The following is a 20,057-nucleotide window of genomic DNA, read 5'->3' on the forward strand; positions in this document are numbered from 1 at the left end:
TTTATAATTTAAACAGGTAAATGGAAAGATTATCACAAAGAATATGACAGAAAACACCAAAAAGAACAAGGGAAAACTTCACGGGCTACACTTTATTTTAAAATGATACAATATAGGCTTTAGGTGCTCACCATATTAACAAAGGCTGAGGTGAATACCAATAAAATGGTGAAAATTCCAATGAGTGTGCTATTTGTTCGTGACTGGACAATCTTTCGAGACACCCGTTGCAAGGCTGTTGGAAAAAGCTGTAAAATATGCGAGAGTTAAAGTCTCAGCTGAAGATTAAGTCACCCTCACCTCCTCCATATATAATTGCTGCATTTGCTCACCTTTATGCAGGAGTACACCGCACACACAAACAGGATATTGGCCAGAATGATGAAGATGCTCGTGTACACGCCAAGCATTAACATGGAACTGCACAAGAAAATTATGGTCACCTGGGGAAGTACTCAAAGCCACATGAAAACAATGACATTTTCGTGAATCCTGTATCTTTAAATGTTCACCAGCATATTTGTATGAAGTAGACACTGAGCCATTTAGTAATACAACTGCATTAAAATGGTCTGCATTAGCCCCTAACATATGTACAGTAAACCCCCCTCCATTGCGGGGGTTACGTTCCGGACCCAGCCGCGAAAAGTGAAATTCCGCGAAATAGAAAAACCCTATTAAAATGCATTGTACGCATGTTTATTTTACTGTCACTGTACGTGTAGAAGCATTTTAAGGTCTTTAAACACACTTTTAAAACAATAGAAACTCATTTAAACACATAAAAGATACTGAGAGACATAGCAAGAGCTATGGAAAACACAAAAATATTTCATTTTTAATGATTTATATAGTAAAATAACATTACAAAAAAAAACGCTAATTACCGGGACCGCAAAAACTGAACCGCGATGGAGCGGGGGATTACTGTATATTCCGCCATTGAAATCTTCCTGCCATAATCCCTTTCCTTGTTTCCAACCCACCTGACATGTTTAGATGTTCTAACCAACTTTTGTATGTTTCAGCAACTCTACTGCATTCTCCATAATATAAAATAAATACGACATCCAACAAGAAGCCATAATAGCCACAGCAGGTGTATAAATCAAAGAAATTAGGTGTAGGTACAGTGCTTTGCAAAAGTATTCGGCCCCCTTAAACTTTGCGACCTTTTGCCACATTTCAGGCTTCAAACATAAAGATATAAAACTGTAATTTTTTGTGAAGAATCAACAACAAGTGGGACACAATCATGAAGTGGAACGAAATTTTATGGATATTTCAAACTTTTTTAACAAATAAAAAACTGAAAAATTGGGCGTGCAAAATTATTCAGCCCCCCAAAGTTAATACTTTGTAGCGCCACCTTCGTCTGCGATTACAGCTGTAAGTCGCTTGGGGTATGTCTCTATCAGTTTTGCACATCGAGAGACTTACATTTTTGCCCATTCCTCCTTGCAAAACAGCTCGAGCTCAGCGAGGTTGGATGGAGAGCGTTTGTGAACAGCAGTTTTCAGTTCTTTCCACAGATTCTCGATTGGATTCAGGTCTGGACTTTGACTTGGCCATTCTAACACCTGTATATGTTTATTTGTGAACCATTCCATTGTAGATTTTGCTTCATGTTTTGGATCATTGTCTTGTTGGAAGACAAATCTCCGTCCCAGTCTCAGGTCTTTTGCAGACTCTATCAGGTTTTCTTCCAGAATGGTCCTGTATTTGGCTCCATCCATCTTCCCATCAATTTTAACCATCTTCCCTGTCCCTGCTGAAGAAAAGCAGGCCCAAACCATGATGAATCAGCAGTTCCAAATGACTCTAATTTTTGCAAACAGCTATAGCAATTCCAGCAGGTGTTTGTTCGGGGGATTATGATTAACTCCTTCACCTTGTGGTTCATGACCTTGGACTTCCTGCTAGGAGGGAGCGACAGGTGGTGAAATCCTGTATTGCTGAAACTCCTGAGACCCAGTCACCTACATCTCTGGTCGGATCCCCTGGTTACTCGTTTAACATACAGGCTTGGATTACATGCAATTTGGGGTCGGTCTTTGGCCACTTGGTTTACCCTACATGCTTGATACAACTTCTCATGTGGTAAGAGGCAACTCTCACAGGTGTGATATTGCGGGCTCCTGAGTGGTACACTGGATTTGTTTAGTACACTTTGGCTAACCTATATCTATCCAGGGTAAGAGGCGAATCCAGCTGGTGGTGGTTCAGCACGATTATTTCTTTTCAACGTTTTCTTCACTGTGTTATTACTTTTATGTTTGGTAAGAGGCTACTCCAACCGATACACATTTTAATCACTTAAGGCGTAAACCCTTAACCTTTCTGATAAGGGGTATTTACCCTAAGTTCCCTAATTTTTGCATGACTTAATTTATTTTATTATTATTGTGGTGGAGGTCATTTCACATCACAATCTTTATTTACCCACACCTGTGGTGATAGTCACAATTTGTTTGTTGGGTTTTACGCTATTGCGTTATTTTTTGCTTTTCATGATCCTATGTCCACTGAGTTGATTGATCATAGAGGCTTGGATCTACTGTCAAGGTGACAAGTTTCCACGCAGCGAGACTGCCTTTCTCTTACCTTCATCTGGTAAGCACATACCCTCAAGGGAGCTTGATCCTGGAATTTATCAATAATACATTTTTGGACTTTTATGGACTTCACATCTCCATCTAATATATTTAGCGCGACTTATATATATAATAATTACAAACCATGATGCTGCCACCACCATGTTTGACAGTGGGGATGGTGTGTTCAGGGTGATGAGCTGTGTTGCTTTTACGCCAAACATAACGTTTTGCATTGTTGCCAAAAAGTTCCATTTTGGTTTCATCTGACCAGAGCACCTTCTTCCACATGTTTGGTGTGTCTCCCAGGTGGCTTGTGGCAAACTTTAAAAGACACTTTTTATGGATATCTTTAAAAAATTGTTTTTTTCTTGCCACTCTTCCATAAAGGCCAGATTTGTGCAGTATACGACTGATTGTTGTCCTATGGACAGAGTCTCCCACCTCAGCTGTAGATCTCTGCAGTTCAACCAGAGTGATCATGGGCCTCTTGGCTGCATCTCTGATCAGTCTTCTCCTTGTATGAGCTGAAAGTTTAGAGGGACAGCCAGGTCTTCGTAGATTTCCAGTGGTCTGATACTCCTTCCATTTCAATATTATCGCTTGCACAGTGCTCCTTGGGATGTTTAAAGCTTGGGAAATCTTTTTGTATCCAAATCCGGCTTTAAACTTCTCCACAACAGTATATCGGACCTGCCTGGTGTGTTCCTTGTTCTTCATGATGCTCTCTGCGCTTTAAACGGACCTCTGAGACTATCACAGTGCAGGTGCATTTATACGGAGACTTGATTACACACAGGTGGATTCTATTTATCATCATTAGTCATTTTGGTCAACATTGGATCATTCAGAGATGCTCACTGAACTTCTGGAGAGAGTTTGCTGCACTGAAAGTAAAGAGGTTGAATAATTTTGCACGCCCAATTTTTCAGTTTTTTATTTGTTAAAGTTTGAAATATCCAATAAATTTCATTCCACTTCATGATTGTGTCCCACTTGTAGTTGATTCTTCACAAAAAATAACAGTTTTATATCTTTATGTTTGAAGCCTGAAATGTGGCAAAAGGTCGCAAAGTTCAAGGGGGCCGAATACTTTTGCAAGGCACTGTAACTCACAAATTGAGCCCCCCAAAAAATATACAAAACTCTCCAGCATCTACCAAATATGACCATATCAGATTTGGGTGGACAGACCCTTTAAGCGGAAATAACAAGGTTTCTATATAAAGCAAAAGCTCCTTAACACAGTTTGTTGAATATAGAAGGTAGGATTTAACATTTACAGACTTACTGGGGAAAGATGACAATTTGGATAAAACAAATAAAACAGAAGACCAACAGGGTGCAGGCCACGTAACCTCCAAAGCGATCATCCACTTTTTTGGAATACTGAAACATACAGAAAAAAAAAAGAAGACTTAAAGGGAAATTTGCATTACTCCAAGTAGCAATCCCCTTTTTGTAATAATACAGTAAACAATTACAGATTACAATATAACAGTACTGTGGGTCAGCTAATTTGACACATTTAAATATGCATCAGTACTTTTAGGACTGGTTCGTACCACACAACATGGTAATGAATACCACATAACACAGGTGTGCTGCCATGCAATGTGATAGCGCATTGAAGTTCTTGCTATTTTTCCCTTTTTACTTCTATGTTAATTCTATGCACTGCAGTACCTTGCAGCACGTTGTAACACAGAATAAAATTACGACTGCATCGTTTTACTGAAATGCACACCAATGTAGCGCACCAGGACTAATGTGAACAAGCCCTTATTTTCATTTTAGAAGGGCTACAAATTTGCACTGGCAACAAATTAAACTGGAGCATTATAAACAGCTTCAGCCCTTAAAAGGGTTGCTTTCACTAAGGTAAACATTATTTTTGAAATATTCTGTACTACTTGCGTGTGAATATTATTAATATTTTCTTTTTACAAAACGAGAACACACACCCACAATTTTGCATTTTTTTCTTCCCTTTACTTCTTTTCTTCAAAATCCATGTGTGCTTAGGTCTCATTCACACTGGCACTATAAAACCTGCCTTTAAAAGCATTGGGAGGACATTTGTACAGGCGTATGCATATAAGGATTTTTCAATGGTGCCATTCACACTGAGTGTTTACCTGTGTTTAGGTGTGGTCAGTGTATCTATGTTTGGAGAAATTAGAATTCTATAGAATCCAGGATTTGATTAGACACTCTAAATGCAGCTAAACGCACCAAAATTACATCTAAATGCTGCTAAACCAGCTTTAAAGCAGGAACATCTTACCGCAGAAAAAATAATCTGGGTAGCATATAATAGAAAGTTTGACTTACTTGTAAATTCTTTAATATGAAGTACAGTACAATACAGGTTTAGGAACCTGAACAAAAAATTCAGATAACAGCTTGAAGCAGCTTGCGGCCAAAGCTTGCATCAGCCGAGCCCTGAAAAGTCACCCAGTAGAATTTATAAAACGTATGAACAGAGGACCAGATGGCGACTGTACAAATCTGGGAAGAAGACGCTTGATGCTGAGAAGCCCAAGAGACACCAATAGACCTGGTGGGATGGGCTCTGATAGGGAAAGTAAGAACTCTGTCCCTAAGAACGAAGGCTCTGGAGATAAGTTGCCTGTTCCAGGATTCCCTTTACAAGGGCACACAGGCAGAACAAAGACATGTCAACAGAGGCTGGGGGTTCCAGGTAGACCATGACATCCCTGACCACACCCGGGCAATGTAGGGCAATATATCTGTCATGCTTTGGGGGAAGGACAACAGGAAGGAAGAGGTGGTATCCTCATTGAGGTAGAAAAAAAAGCAAAAAAAACACCTTAGGTAAGAAGAAAGGTTTAGGTCTCAAAACCACCTTGAGCAAAACAAAATAAGGCTCTGTACAAAAAATAGCTGCTAACTCCGAAACACACCCAACAGATGTAAACTCCGAAAACACACCCAACAGATGTAAGGGCTACCAGGAAGACAATCTTACAAGTGAGGCCTTCCAACAGAATGTCTCTAAGCGGTTCAAAGGGGGAAGGAGGGTCTCTAAAGAACTGAGAGCACCAGTTTAAGATTCCAAGGTGACACAGATGTCAAATTGGGGGATTTAGGAATAATTCCTTGAAGAAACGTTTTAGTTAGGTATTGTGAGGCAATAGGTTCCTGGAATATAATGGATAAGGCAGAAACCTGTTCAATAAGCATATTCAGGGCTAGACACTAGCCAAGACCAGACTGAAGAAAGGCCAAAATATGAACATAGTGTATTCTGGGCCTGGGTCTCAGTTTCCTGTCCCCGCACCAGGCAAAGTACACTTTCCATGTGTGGAAGTTGGAAGTTGCGGGAGTTGGATTTTTGTGCTGTGAGTAATGATAACAAATATCCCTATTTTTAGGTTCCAACAACTTTGCAGTTAAAGCCAGGGACCTAAAGTCTGAGCACGTCTGTGTACTAACTTCTTCTGGGCTAATTTGCTGCAATGAGAATGACTAGAACCATTTCCTCCTCTACCCTAAGTAGGAGACAAGGCAGGATCTTCATTAGAGAGAATGTATAAACCAGCTTACATTGAGTCCAAGGAATTTCAAGACCATATACTGCAGGCTAGAGGATCTGGAGGCTGAAGATCAGGATGTCCACATCTGGTTTTCTCCACCTTTGACAAAGATTTAGATGATGTGGATGGGTGAGAGGGCTGGAATGTGAGCTTTCACCCAAGACAACATCAGACTTGTTTATCAAAGAGCATCTTGATTTCTGGCCATTCCTGTGCATTGTCTGACTGTACCTTGACTACGTGAACTTGCAGAAGGGAGGTCCAGTGTTGAAGAAGTAATCCGATGGTTCTCAGTTCTTAAATTTGGATGGGACGTTTTGACTTCTGTGGGGACCAGGTCCTCTAGACAATCAAGGAGCTGTAAACTCTGCCCCGGCCTTTAAGGCTGGCATCCATTGTCACCACATTTTAGGGCATGTGGAGAAAATATGTTTCAAATTTCAGGGCAGCATTGGAGATGTCAGGAAGAGTTTTGTCTGGCTGGACATAAGCATTGGGCAATCTAAGGATTGGATTTGCTGGTTCCATATCATGAGTATTTTTGATTGAAGAGGTCTGGAATGAAACTAGGCAAAGGAAAATGACTCAGAGGGGGCCACCATCAAGCCTAGAATCATCATGCAGAAGTGGGTGCCATTTTGACCTGGGATCCCCGTGTGGGACCTTAGGGAAAAAACTGTTTGATTTGGGCTGTGTCCAAGATTAGATCTAGGTACTCCAGACAGTGGGAGTGAGAATAGACCTTGGAAAGTTGACTATCCAGCCAAACGTTTAAGAGAACTGAATAGTCTTTTGGACATTGGCACTGTGGAGTCCTTTAGTAGGAGGTTATCGAGGTAACCTGTGACATGAATGCCCAAGGTTCACAGAAGAGCAAGATACAGGGCAAGCACTTTTGTAAATAGTCAGGATGCAGAGGAGAGCCCAAATGGCAGCGTTACAAATTAGAAGTGTTGGTCTCCCACAACGAAATGCAGAAAATGTTGATGTGAAGGGAAATGTATATGAAGAGGGGATGTGTAGTTCGATATCTTGTATGTCCACTGATGCCAGAAAATCCTCTTGTCTGAGAAATGCAATGACATAGCTCATTGATTACAGCTAGAATTTGTGTACACAAAGAAAATCAGTTTAGAGATTCTAAAGTTCAGTATGGGGGGGGGATGCCCCATTTGGTTCTGGAACTGTGAATACGTTTGAATCGAAACCTGAAGAAATTGGTACATCCGCTACTTGTGCTGAAGCCAGTAATGAGATCTGCTGTAATGAGATACAAGGCAGTAATGAGATCTGCTTTATTTTGATCTGAAGCTGGCATACCAGAAGGCAAGGAGGTGGGGCAAAGATAGAAACTCATTTTTGCACCCCTTTGAAATGACAGATTGGACCCAGTTGTCTGGGACATCTTGGATCCAGATTTACGTAAACAGCAACAGACAATGCTCCATTTAAAAGAGTGGGGGCATCCCTTTTTGGTGAGGAGGGCTTCTGAGTAGGCTAGGGTGACTTGGAAGTCCATGGCTTGTGGTGAAAAGAGGTGTTAAATCTCGGTTTGTATATTGATGCCTATGGAGAGTAAGAAGGTCCCTTTCACTGCATAGGGGTAGTAGCAATAGGAGTAGTAAACTTGGGCTTTTTCATATGGGGAAGGAGTACCCTTGAATTTTTTAAGGGATTCACCAAATAGGTGCTCATAGACGAGAAGTATGCATAGAAGATGGTTTTGACAAGCAGGTTTAGCAGACCAAGATTTTAACCACAAAATGCTGTTCAAATGCACAGAGATGAGCGAAGTTCTAGAGACTTGGCGAATTACATTTTCTAGAGTTTTAACACAAAACAGATAATGCTGAAGATATCAGCTGCAATTGTTTTAAGAGAGTGAGGTCATCAAAGACAGGTTCCTGGTCTCTTTTTTTTGTCTTGTCCAGGTAGCAATGGTATGGCAGATAGACATATCAGCAAAAGCTGGACGCAGGGCAGGTCCTGCAAGGTCAAAAAAGGCCTTTAAAATGCTTTCCAGACACCTATCAACAGAATCCTTAAAAGAGGGAACATTCTCAACAGGAACTGCAAAGTTGTCCATTACTAGAACAGTTTATTTCTTCTTAAATTCCTTTTCCATAAGATACACTTCAGCAAAAAGCCTAGAGCAGTGAATATTCTTTCAGGATTGGGCCAGTCCTTATAAAGTGCACAACCTATCTGTGAGTGTGTTGGAAAGGTTTTTGAAGACTCAGCCAAGTGCCCATAGGGGCTTGTTTAGGCTGTGCAGAGTCAGGTGCTGATGGCAAAGACTAGTGCGCATCACCTCATAAATGTGTGTCCGCAGGAGAGAGCATTTAGCACAAGGCTTTAGTTTGTACCTTATAACATTTAAAAATTAAAAGGAAAATCCTCTGTGGTCTTTGTTACAAAATCAGGGTCCACAATACTTTTCTCCATAATATGCTCAAGTAAAGGAGGCCGCCACCTCTGTATCCTGAATAGGGTCAGGGAGAATAGAGATCATGTAGTATTTTCGGTCTCAAGAAACCGAAGGTTGTAGAATTCCAAAGAATTCAGGCATAATGACACCTGCTTTTGTCAAATGGGCTCCATGGTGCATGCCTGAAGTGTCAGATATGGGGAGCGATGTCATAATAGCACATTACTCCAGGACACAGGAACAGCTTTCACTTTGAGAAGTAGTTTGAGTTTCCTGTAGGCCGTCTGCAGAACGCATACTATTTGGTCCATTTGTCCCAGCTTCCTTGCACCTGTGATCAGCTATTGCTAAGCTAAGGAATCCCCAGGGAGGTACTCACAGAATAAAGATTAAAATGGATGGGGATTTGAGTGTTTGGATACAGTAACTGCTAGTGTCTCTGTAGAAGATGGCAACAGAAGTTGAGCAATGTGCTGCATGTTTTTTTCTTTTTTGCAGAAAGGCAGCTGGGAATATATAATTTAGAAAGCTACTAAGTGGTTTATATTTCCCAGATAACTTCTACTGCATTTATATAAGCTAAATACAGAAATGGCAATATGAAAAAGGTCATAATATTCATTTAAGAGCATTTTTTTTTATCATATTGAAGTGCATTTTTATCCTTTATTTTTTAGTTATTTTTACGTTCTAGTTTTAAAGGAGTGAGGCTACTTTCTGCTTTTTGTGTGAAACAGCAGGAATGAAAATGCATGAAATAATGAAATACAAACACAGTGGGGGACACAAGTCCATTTTGTCATACAGCAACGCAATGCTAAACAGGAGAAGACAGACATTGGGACAGATTTATCATAATTAGGCACCTTCATTCATAGATTCCTCCATCTGATGTTCTCACGCAGTGTTTATTAACAAGAGTGCCATCTGGGTTCCCCAGGGGTGCTGCAAGCACAGGATCTAGTTTGCCATGGAACAGTATTATGAGTTGCCATAGTGCAGGCAGGCCAGCCTCCAAGCACCATAGCAACCAATGATGGTGTAGGGCCGGAATGCACAGTGTCATTTGTTGCTTTGGTGATGGCAGCCGACTTGCCTGCACTATGACAACGCATACAGCATTTAAGAAGAAGACAGACGTCCGCCTTCTCCACCTCCTGACCTCTGTCCACTGCTGGAGCCAAAGGGCTCAGATGTTAAAAGAAGATTGGTGTGTGTTGGGGGGGGGGGGGGGGGGCTGTGCGATTTGGTGGGTTGTGTAAAGAGGGCTTGTATGACCGGGGGGCTCAGTGATTGGGAAACTGTGCAACAAGGGGCTCTTCATTGGAGGACTCTGATGTGAAGGGGAGACCTCTATTGTGAGAAGGGGTCTCTTATGTAAAGGGGGAACACCAATGTAAAGGGGAGCTGTGATGTTATGGTGGAGCCGCTGATGTAAAGGGGGGCTTCAGATGTGAAGTTAATTTCATCAAGGCGGTTGTGTGCATTATTCCAGGCCCAGCTTTTCCAATTGATAAGCAACATTTATGTTTTTTAGACTGGGGTGCCTCAAGATTTTGCATATTTTAGAAGGTGCCGTGACTGAAAAAAAGTTAGAAAACGCTGTGTTAAAGTAGCACTGGGATAAAATAAAACCTGCCCCTGACCACTTCTTAACTGTGTTTCTGTCTAAATGAAAATTTGGCTCATGGCTACTGAGCCCTGATTACTGTGGTCAGTTTTCTGTGCTTCCGTCTTCTGCTGCTGTGCTCTGATAGTCTCTCCCCTCTCCCAATACCTCCCTGTCATCATGAGAGCGGCTCGCCTGCCCACCCCTCCTGCCGCTATTCAGCTGCATAATGCAGCTAATATACAAATATCCCCTCCAGAGCATGCTGCTATTCACTACAGTGGATTTTTAAAAAAAAAAATTAAAAGTCTACATACTATTTGTCACACTGCAGCTGTGCCGCCATGTGATCCTCCTGTACTTGCCAGCCTTTATCTATGGAGAGAAGCCGGAGGGTCCGAGATTACCCTGTGCTAGCTGGCTAACGTCACAGGGAAATCCTGCCCCCACCCCCCCGCTTCTCTCCATAGATCGGGGTCAGCCAGCACAGTTGGATCACATGACCGCACAGCTGCAGTGTGACAAATAGTATGTAGCTTTTTCATTTTTAAAAAGCAAATCCACTGTAGTGAATGGCAGCATGCTCTGGACGGGATACATGTAAAGTCACATAGTGACTTTACAATCACTTTAGCTGCTGTGCAGGTAATCTTTCGCAGGCCATGTCTGTTGGTGTACCTCTACCTAAACTTTTATACTCCGTACACCCTTGAAGGCTATGTAGCAGCATAACACCTGCGATGGCTTGCAGTCATTGGTCAGCCTGGTAATGCTGACCATTGTGGTTCTCTTCTTTTATACCAAAGAAAGAAGAGACTTTAACTAGTTAGAGGTGTCACATGGGTGGGTGTTCGGTATTGATTTTTAAAGATCCACTCCAGGATATATTTCATCCCCTGCTTACCCCTAAAGCTGCCTATAGATGGATTGAAATTGTGGTCCATTTATGGCCTTTCCTGCTTGACAGCAATCAATCTAACGGTTGATTGTGTCAAACAGGACTAATAAATGATTACCACCGCACTATAGTATTTGTATTATAGGCTGCTCACACACCTAACTAATATACCCTAAAACCTGTAATTTTAAAATGCAACAAATACCTAATGTGTTGAACAGGACTGTTGAACAACTGTTTCTCGAACAGCCGGCTGCAGCTGATGAGTATATCCTGACAGCGGTGGAGTTCCACTGTCAGAATACAATGGCACAGTAAAAAGGGTTTCTTCATCCCACCTTGCATGTGTGAATGGAGGAACCTGTTTGTTTTCTGTCAGCCCGCTGGCTGGTTAAAAAAAAAGGAGGCATCAATTGCCAGCCTAACTCCCACCCACTCTATCTGATCACTGGATTACAAAAAAAACCCTATCTAAATGCCCTTTTTTACTTACCTGGAGCTGCAATTACTCGTAGCCCAGAGTCTTCTACTCTTCTATTTACTTTTGCTTGGGTATTTCTTCAAATGTCCACATCAATGCCTGCATGATGTGGGTACTTACTTTTGGATGTCCAGCGGTTGGGCCCTCTGATGCAATTATCAAAAGGGCATGGTGGAGGGTTCCATTTCCACCACTGAATTTGTGGTCCCCCGAACATGGAACTGGCGGTTTCTGCCCTGAATAAGGTCTTAATTTTTTTAATGTAAATGTGGAATTATCCTTTAAAAATACCCTCTTTTTTATTCTTTTCCATTGTTGTCCCACAGAACTTATGTGCTGGTTGCAAAATTAGAATGTCTGAATTCTACATGAACTGGCCCATACTGATCAACAAATTATTTTATAGTGAACACCAGAATTACCTTTTTCTCCAAGTCTGGGGTTTGAAATGTGAGAATAAATTTTTTAACATGATCTTTTCGTAACTGGTCAATACTTCTTGCATCTATTGCCCTTGCCAGAAACTCATCAACTTCATCTTCTGGATTAAGAGCCTCTTGTGTGTTCCTGCTGCAAAATACAAAAGTAAAAACCTAAATATAAAGCATTTAATGCACAGTTGATGTGACAATGGCTGACGCTATGTGCTAAACAAGGATTATAGTCCTTAGCTGGTTTACATCCTTGGCAGAAACAGACATAATAAAAATGAAGAAAGCTTTACACAAATGGCCTTGTGTACAAAATATCTGCATGAAGATCTCTCTGTGTTGCTCATAATAACCAAGCAGATTATGCCTTAAATTTATCCAGTTTAAGTTAAAAACAGCATCTAATAACTTTGAAAACACTGACAGAGTTATATAATGTACTACATTTGCTGCAATCTGGTAGCTGGTAATGCAGATACTTGCCAAAATGCCCCACATAACAGACAACTGTCTGCATATTAGTAGATTACAGATGCTGAAAATACGGCTACATTTTAGTGACATTTCAAAACATTAGCCAAGGTCTGACAGAAGAACATTTCTACATTGTGGGCTCCACAAAAAGGTGCACATGGAAATATTTTGCTGAAATAGAATTGTTACTTACTTGTCTTTGCTTGATTCATCAATGCCCTGTAAAAGGAGAGAAAACTATTTAGCAAGTGATACCATTAACAAAAATGTATACTGCAATACATCCAGTATATGGGTTCATGCACACTGACAAATATAGGCACATTTTACACCTAGTGTAAATTTCTTGTTGCTTTCCCGTGCCTGGGAAGCCATACTCGTTGTGTACAGCCTGCTATATAAATGAAAGGCTATACGAGGATGTACTCTTGTAAATGTTGATGCAAAGAAGAATCAGTGTCTACAAGGGTAAAGCCAAGTGAAGCGAATACACACCCAACATATTTCCCAAATGTAAATTTTATATGTTCAGACAATGTGTCAGGGACACGTTTGTGTAAAACCAATGCAAAGAAGCATCAGCGTTTGCAAAAGTATGGCCATGTACAGGCATTTGCTTGAATGGAAAGCTGTATGCAGCACGTGCAGCTCACCATGCACCGAAAAGTGCACACAAAGTGTCACTGGGCATAAAAATTCCCTACAACTGTCCATGTGCATGAACCCTAATAGTCTGTGTGCATGAACCCTTAAGGTGGTAAAGGCTGATGTATACTAATTTATAGAGCTGTGCTTTCTATCTATTTTGCTTCTATAGATGGCCAAAGCTCCATCTGTTCCAAGCAAGTAATCTGAAGAAAAAGAAAACAATACAAGCAATATATTGCTCCACATAAAGTTACCTGCATGTTGCAACATTGACAGATATACTTATAGAGTAATTAAACACAGAATTAAAGTGGTTATAAAGCCTAAATTTTTCTTACCTTAATGCATTCCTTGCAGTAAGGTATAAAATATTTAGGAATCAGTATCCCCCTTATACTGACCTGAGCCCTTATGTGATCAGGCGCTGTGCCCGTTTGCAGCTCTTCTCTCCCTTCACATCCAGGTCTCACAGGCTTTGGTGAGGCTCCCACTTCTGCCAATCAAAGCCAGTGACGATGGAGCAGGGGGCAGTGCTGAGTCCCACTGTCTGTGTCTATAGATGCAGACAGCGAGGTTTAGGAACGAGCCCGGATGAGTGCCCTCTTAGAATATGGCATTCTATGAAGGCAGCTGTCAGAGAGAGAAGGGGCCAGACGCACTGGTGGGAGACCTGAGAACAGGTTTATACTTGAGGGGAAGCACTGGATACCTTTGCTGCCATTGTGTTTTTGCAGGGTATCCCGTGCATTCCTATAACTTTAAAGCGGTTGTAAACTCAATTAAAAAAAAAATAAAAAAAAAAAAAACCTGCAAGACAAAGGCATAATGAGCTAGTATGCATCGCATACTAGCCCATTATGTGTAACTTACCTTAAAACGAAGCCCCGACACGGACCCCCGGACATCGCTGCGGGCGCTGCCATGGTCCCTCGTCGTCTCTTCCGGGTTCGGCGGCTCCGGCGCGCTGATTGGCCGGAAGAGACGGCTCCGGCGCGATGATTGGCCGGAGCCGCGATGACGTCACTCCCGCGCATGCACGCGGGAGTTATTTTTCCGGCAAACTCCGGCAAACTAATTGAAGGTCCCCCCCCGGACCTTCAGAGCACATGCGCCGCTCGCGCGAGTGGCTGCATGCACTGTAAATATCTCCTAAACCATGCCGGTTTAGGAGATATTATTTGTACCTACAGGTAAGCCTTATTATAGGCTTACCTGTAGGTCAAAGTGTCAAAAAGCGGGATACTACCGCTTTAAGGAGGGGTGGGCTCCTTCCAAGCAGTGGCGTACCAATGGGTGGTGCGGGGGGGGGGCAGGCCTTCCTGGGTGCCACGCACTGGGGGGGTTTCAGGCCGGTACTGGCACCGCTCATCTCCTCATGTGAAAGCAGCTGCTCCCTCCGTCTGTGCTGCTTACCCACGCTGCTCGCGGGGGTGGGAAGAAGGTGAGTGCCTGAGGCCAGAGCAGCCTCCCTGTGTGACTGGATAGGATGAGCGGTGAGGCAGCTGCATATAGAAGGAATTGATCTTTCCATATCCCTCCTGCAGCTGCCGAATGCCTGTTTCTCCTCCTCTTCCCTCTGCAGGCATTCAGCAGTTGCAAGAGGAATATGGAAAGATCAATTCCTATAAATGCAGCTTCCCCATCCGCTCCTCCTATCCAACTTCTTTTTTCTTTTGCTGCCCCCCAGTGCTCTTCAATCCCCCCCAGTGCTCTTCAGCCCCTCCCCCCTCTCCAGCCCTCCCCAGTGCTCTTCAGCCCCCCCCCCCAGGCTCTCTGGCTCCCCCAGCAATCTCTACCCCCCTGTGCTCCCTGGCTCCCCCCCTCAGTGATCTCCAGTCCCTCCCTAGTGCTCTCTGGCTCCCCAGCGATCCTTGCTTCCCCAGTGCTCTCCGCCCCCTCCCCCCATACTCTCCATACCCCTAGTTTTCCCTGCCCCCGTGCTCTCCATCCCCCTAGCTTTCCCTGCCCCCCTGTGCTCTCCAACCCCCTACAATGCTTTCCAGACCCCCCAGTCCCCCCCCCCCACCCTTCAGCTCCTCCAGTGCTCTCTGCTTCCCCTGTGCTCTTCGGCCCCCCTAGTGCTCTTCTATCATGTATGCAGTCTCTGACCATCTCTTGTATCTTGTCTGCAGTCTCTGACCATCTCTTGCATCATGTCTGCAGTCTCTGACCATCTCTTGTATCATGTCTGCAGTCTCTAACCATCTCTTTTACCATGTCCGCAGTCTCTGACCATCTCTTGTATCATGTCCGCAGTCTCTGACCATCTCTTGTATCATGTCCAATGTCTCTGACCATCTCTGGTATCATGTCCAACGTCTCTGACCATCTCTTGTATCATGTCCAACGTCTCTGACCATCTCTTGTATCATGTTTGCAGACTCTGACCATCTCCTGTAGCATGTCTCCAATCTCCTACTCAAACTTAACCACATTGCTAATAGTATTCGCTATCTGTTTATGCTGAAGGTAGGACTGTGCAGGGGAGGAAGAGTGTGTAAAAGGGGGCACTGTGATTAGAGAGATGGGGGGGGGGGGACTGCAAGGGGCACTATGATTAGGGGTTGTGAAACTTGTGCAATAAATATTCTTGAAAACATTACAAATTTTGGTGGGTGTTTTTGCATTTTAAAGTTTGTGGGGGGGGGGGGGAGGTGGATATAGGACCTGCCCCGGGTGCTAAATGCTCTAGGTACGCCACTGCCTCCAGGAACACCTGCCCTTAATCTATCTATCTATTACATATTTGCTCCAACTTTGGAGATCCAACATTTATAGTTAGGACTGCAGTACACTGGGGTGCTGTGATGTAGCCTCTGCAGCTTACGCATATATTTGCAAATGTTTGCAAACTAAACCCTTTGTTTTAACGTGAACTGTTAGGGTTAATTCAGTTTGTTGCAGGCTGGCTGGTAATTAAGCTGGGAATTTTTGTTTGTTGTTATACTTCCCTGCACTGTGCAATGGAATTGCACAGAGTGGCCCTGAACCTCCTCTTCTCTGATCCCCCACCAATGCCTCTGGCTCCTCCTCTCCATACAAACACACAGACGTCTAAAAGTCTGCAGTACTGTACCTGCCAGGTACTGCACTGTATGGGAAGGTGGAGAGGACCAGATTTAGAAAGCAGCCCCCCTCCCCTTCCACTGCTCTTTTTTTCACTGTCCCCATTGAGCCCCGGTTCTGCCAAAGCACAGTTAGGCAGAGGAGCGGAAGATTTGCTCTGATGTGAATGCCTCTCTCAGCCAGGATGCTGCAGCACCCCTGATGACCTCAGGTAGAACCCCAGTTGAGAAAGGCTGCTCTAGAAGATTATCTAATAAAATATCTGCAAAATTCACTTAGGCTATGTCATGCTGGAGTATGGGTGATTCCCCCTACCAGGGTCATAAACGCCAATGAAAATCCTAAAGAAAATTAAATCTTGCTCCTCTACAATGTAATATTAGTCATTAATATAGCAGCTAATTCTTATAAATATTTTAGTCATAAGAGTTATTTTGAGCCATTTGGCCTAGCAGTGCTATGTATGTTCTTTATCAGTACAATAGACAAAAAGCTGAAATGCAATGTATGCGTACACTTCCAGTTACTTCCAATGTATTAATCTAACGCTAAGAGCTAGTATACTAATCATTATGCAACCCTTCATAAAGGAGAAGTTTCTGCATGAAGTGAAATTGTTCGAGCCTCAGTGTGCATGTGCTGAACCAGTAAATAAAAAAAATAAAAGGTCATTCACAATCATATATATACTTATACATATTTATATTCGCAAAGAATACTGTTGTGCCACATACTTTATATATATGTATTTTAGTGTAGAAACTTAAGAAACAGGTTTAGTTGCCAAGGTTTCCCTTACCAAAGATGCCAGCGCCTTTTCCCTAAAGCTGATTTAGTGTAGAAGTTTAAGAAACAGGTTTAGTTACCATGGTTTTCCTTACCTAAGATGCCGGCGCCTGCACCCGAAGCCGATTTAAGAAACGGCTCGGGTGAGGTCATCCCTGGATCCCCGGACAGGCAATTGTCCTTATATTAAAAGTCAGCAGCAACATTCATTTTAATTGGGGAGAAAGGAGCTCCCCTTTATAATGTATCTTGGCCAAGCGTTTAAGTAAGTTAGGTATGTCCTATGAAGTGGGGAGGGGTTAGAGCAGGGAACAGGATGTAGAACCAGCTTCATAAGGAAAGAAAGAGGAATGATGGGTGCAGATTTCTTAAAAGATAACAATTAACAAGGAACAGTTAAAAAAAAGAATACATGCACATCTTTTTGCAGGTAAAAAAAAAATGTGCATTTATTTATTTTTTTATTGGGAGCCTGTAAAGAATTGCACCTGCGATCACAGTCAGACCCGGTTCACACTACTGCGTGTGCCGGGTTCGCATGTCATGTCGGAGCACACTGCTCCGACATGACATGCGATCAGCTGTGCGGTGCGAGTTTAGCCATACAGTTTGTATGGCTAAATTTGCACCGCACCCGCAGCAAAGACGCACAGGAGGCATTTTTGCTGCCGCATCAGGATCGGATCGCACAGCGGTTCACACTTGTGCGATCCGATCCTGTGCGAACTGCACGATCGCACTGCGATATGCGATCAAACTGGGGGTGTCGTTAAGATTACATTGACACCCCCAGCGGATCGCATATGGCAGTGTGAACTGCCGGGGGTGCGTGTGCGATGCGGGAACAGGCTGCGAATTCGCAGCCTTCCCGCATCGCATCAGTGTGAACCGAGCCTCAGTGTCTTTTGTCATATCTCATATGAGCAGGCAGTTTCACACTGACATCGATGAAAACCTAGAGTGCTCAACAGCGCCCTGGTAGTTGATTGAGAACTACAAGCTGACAGCCACAAAGGCTATCAGTACTTGTAGTTCTCCCATTCACAGAACTCTGTGAATGAATGACGCAGCCCGGTGGCAAAATTTTAACGGTTACCAGTTTAGCGTTACAGAGAAGGTCTTTTCCTAAATGTATTGCTGTCGCTCTGACGATCGCGGCGATATCTCACATGTGTGATTTAAACACCGTTTACATTTGCAGGCATGACTCACGTATGCGTTTTCTTTGGTGCGCGAGCTCACAGAGACAGGGGCGCTTTAACATTTTTTTTTCCTATTTATTTTATTTTTAACAGTTTTTTTTTTTTCTTTTAAATCTGATCACTTTTATTGCTGTCACAAGCAATGTATACATCCCATGTGACAGTAATAGACAGTGACAGGTACTCTTTATGGGGGGATCGGGGTCTTTCGGGTTACATGATCAGAGGGATGGGAGACTCGGGCAGAGCCGCTGAAAGTGGCGGGGGACATCCCCTCCCGCTTCATGGGATAACGGCCGAGTGGCTGCTGAGCGGCATCGGTTGTTATCTCCTGAAAACCGACCGCCGGCTCTAAAAAACGGTATCAGGATGATGCCTGCAGGTACAGCCACTTCAAGCCAACGTACAGGTACATCGGTTTTCGGGAAGTGGTTAATCTGCCTAACAGCTGTCATGCACCAGTTGCCCATGGGTTATAAAGCCATGTGATGGTTGCCTGAGATTCCAAACAAAAAAAATGTAGCAAACATCAACACATATGATGAATAAAGAGTATTATTAGACACAGTACTGATACATACAGACTTTGACCAATTAGTCATATCTAACAATAGTTTATTTACAACATCCCACACACGCACACCAAACACACATCTGCTCATGGAACTGGTATACTGCAGTATATCACAGGAAACAATTAAACACATCATCGGTTTGGCAAGTCATGAAACAATGATGTAATTTTTGGCACAGACACAACATTGAGGGGACCTGTTAGCATAGAATAATGGGAGTAGCCGTTGCTGACTTTTTTTTTTTTTTTTCTTGGGTGCAGGCTTTAGGGCTTTTATCCTTAGCCTAGCTTCATTCACTAGTGAGTCCAGGGCCCAAAACAAGCATGAAGAACATGAATTCAAGCTTTTCTTTAGACTTCAGTGGCTTGCATGTCAGTTCTAGTACTACTAGTAAAGATGGGATCAGGATGACAGCTCTGGAGTTTACACCTTAACAAAACAGGTCAACAACCTTACAGGGTCATTGCAAATTCTCTGCACACAATTATGACAAACAGATTAAGGGTGATGAACAACGCTAAGCCTAGACATCATACACCAACAGGAAATAATGCTAGCAGCAGGTCTAGAACTCTAGGAGCATCCAATTGCTGAGATAGATAGATAGATAGATAGATAGATAGATAGATAGATAGATAGATAGATAGATAGATAGATAGATAGATAGATAGATAGATAGATAGATAGATAGATAGATAGATAGATAGATAGATAGATAGATAGATAGATAGATAGATAGATAGATAGATAGATAGATAGATAGATAGATAGATAGATCCAAAAACACATCACATAATTAAATCCAAGAAGAGCAATGCACTTTTCCCCTGCTGCTGTTGGCATTATTTTACTGCTTCTGAGATTGTTCCCCTGTGCACCATCTGCAATACCCTTGACATTTTTTTCCATTGCATCTACATGACTAATTAATAAACTTGAAATCATACAAATAACAAAGGGACAACTTTCTTGGGGCCCCAAACCTAATTGGTACATTTCTGACTACAGTATAATGGGAAGGAGAACCACGACATAATCCAGACATATGCACAAACCCCTCTGCTATATTAGAGTCTGCAGATAATCTTTGCTATACTACACAAACATTCACAGCAGATGTATAATTCTGTGGTGAACAGATGATGGTAGCAGTTAAGCAATGCAAAACCTAATCTTCCAACTAAGAATGTAGGATGGGAGCTGAGCTGCTAATGTTCAAATCAAATACTGTGTGGCTGAAAAATAACACAACTCTCACAGTAGTACTATTCTGTGCATTAAGCAGCCCTCAAAAATTCCACTCGC

General features: G+C 42.7%; 1 protein-coding gene across 1 annotated transcript in view; it reads right to left on the reverse strand.

The window, feature by feature from the left end:
- Nucleotides 1-20,057, reverse strand: part of ADCY6 (adenylate cyclase 6) — a 370,168-nt gene that overhangs the window by 38,851 nt on the left and 311,260 nt on the right. The window contains exons 11-15 of the mRNA XM_082245102.1: nucleotides 12,669-12,694; nucleotides 11,993-12,140; nucleotides 3,886-3,983; nucleotides 333-420; nucleotides 132-248 (exon numbers count right to left, since the gene is read on the reverse strand). Coding sequence (XP_082101228.1) covers nucleotides 132-248; nucleotides 333-420; nucleotides 3,886-3,983; nucleotides 11,993-12,140; nucleotides 12,669-12,694 — 477 coding nt within the window. The remainder of the gene's footprint in view (nucleotides 1-131; nucleotides 249-332; nucleotides 421-3,885; nucleotides 3,984-11,992; nucleotides 12,141-12,668; nucleotides 12,695-20,057) is intronic.

The sequence above is a fragment of the Pelophylax lessonae genome, assembly GCF_965119305.1.
Source record: "Pelophylax lessonae genome assembly, chromosome: 2".
Lineage (NCBI taxonomy): Eukaryota > Metazoa > Chordata > Amphibia > Anura > Ranidae > Pelophylax > Pelophylax lessonae.